The sequence below is a fragment of the Cystoisospora suis genome, assembly GCF_002600585.1.
Source record: "Cystoisospora suis strain Wien I chromosome Unknown contig_8346, whole genome shotgun sequence".
Taxonomy (NCBI): domain Eukaryota; phylum Apicomplexa; class Conoidasida; order Eucoccidiorida; family Sarcocystidae; genus Cystoisospora; species Cystoisospora suis.
Genome location: NW_027161127.1, coordinates 2,342 through 2,836, shown reverse-complemented (window position 1 = coordinate 2,836; position 495 = coordinate 2,342). Strand labels below are relative to the sequence as shown.

The 495-nt window shown below is 55.8% G+C and overlaps 1 protein-coding gene across 1 annotated transcript in view; it reads left to right on the top strand.

Moving 5' to 3' along the window:
- Positions 1 to 2: 2 nt before the first annotated feature.
- The window catches only part of CSUI_010794 (uncharacterized protein), a 2,822-nt gene continuing 2,329 nt past the window's right edge, over positions 3 to 495 (top strand). Inside the window, exon 1 of the mRNA XM_068070895.1 lies at positions 3 to 417. Coding sequence (XP_067917129.1) covers positions 120 to 417 — 298 coding nt within the window. The 5' untranslated portion in view covers positions 3 to 119. The remainder of the gene's footprint in view (positions 418 to 495) is intronic.

Sequence of the window (495 nt, the reverse complement as noted above, 5' to 3'; positions counted from 1 at the left end):
GACGAGGAAATGGAGAGCCTGGGAATGCGACGGCATCCAGTGGCGCAGCGGCACTTGTGACTCAGTCGGGAGAGACCCTTGGTCCGAGTGATCTCTTTTGTCAAGAGGAAGTGTTCGAAATGACTCTATGCTTGTGCGTAGAGACTGTTCGGCAGTGTAAGGACGCAGACGTCGCACGCCAAGCGCTTCTCTATTACCACGCATGCAGTACTTGCGGTGCCCCGCAGGTTGATGCGATGGTGGTGCGGAGGCTTCCAGAAGTCGTGGCTGCGACATTGGACAGTCTCCACTGCTGGGGGCTGGAGAATTTGTCGGTGCTGTGGAAGGCCTTCGCCCTATGGAGTGAAAGATATGATCAAGTGTTCCTCCAGACGATCTCCGATTGGCTGGGAGCCAGGGAGACAGGAGTCACTTCTGGTACGTCTGGGGGTGAAAGTACGCCGCAGAGAGAATAAAGGTATCGATGTGATAGCTACGCTGGTCTCACACACGCAC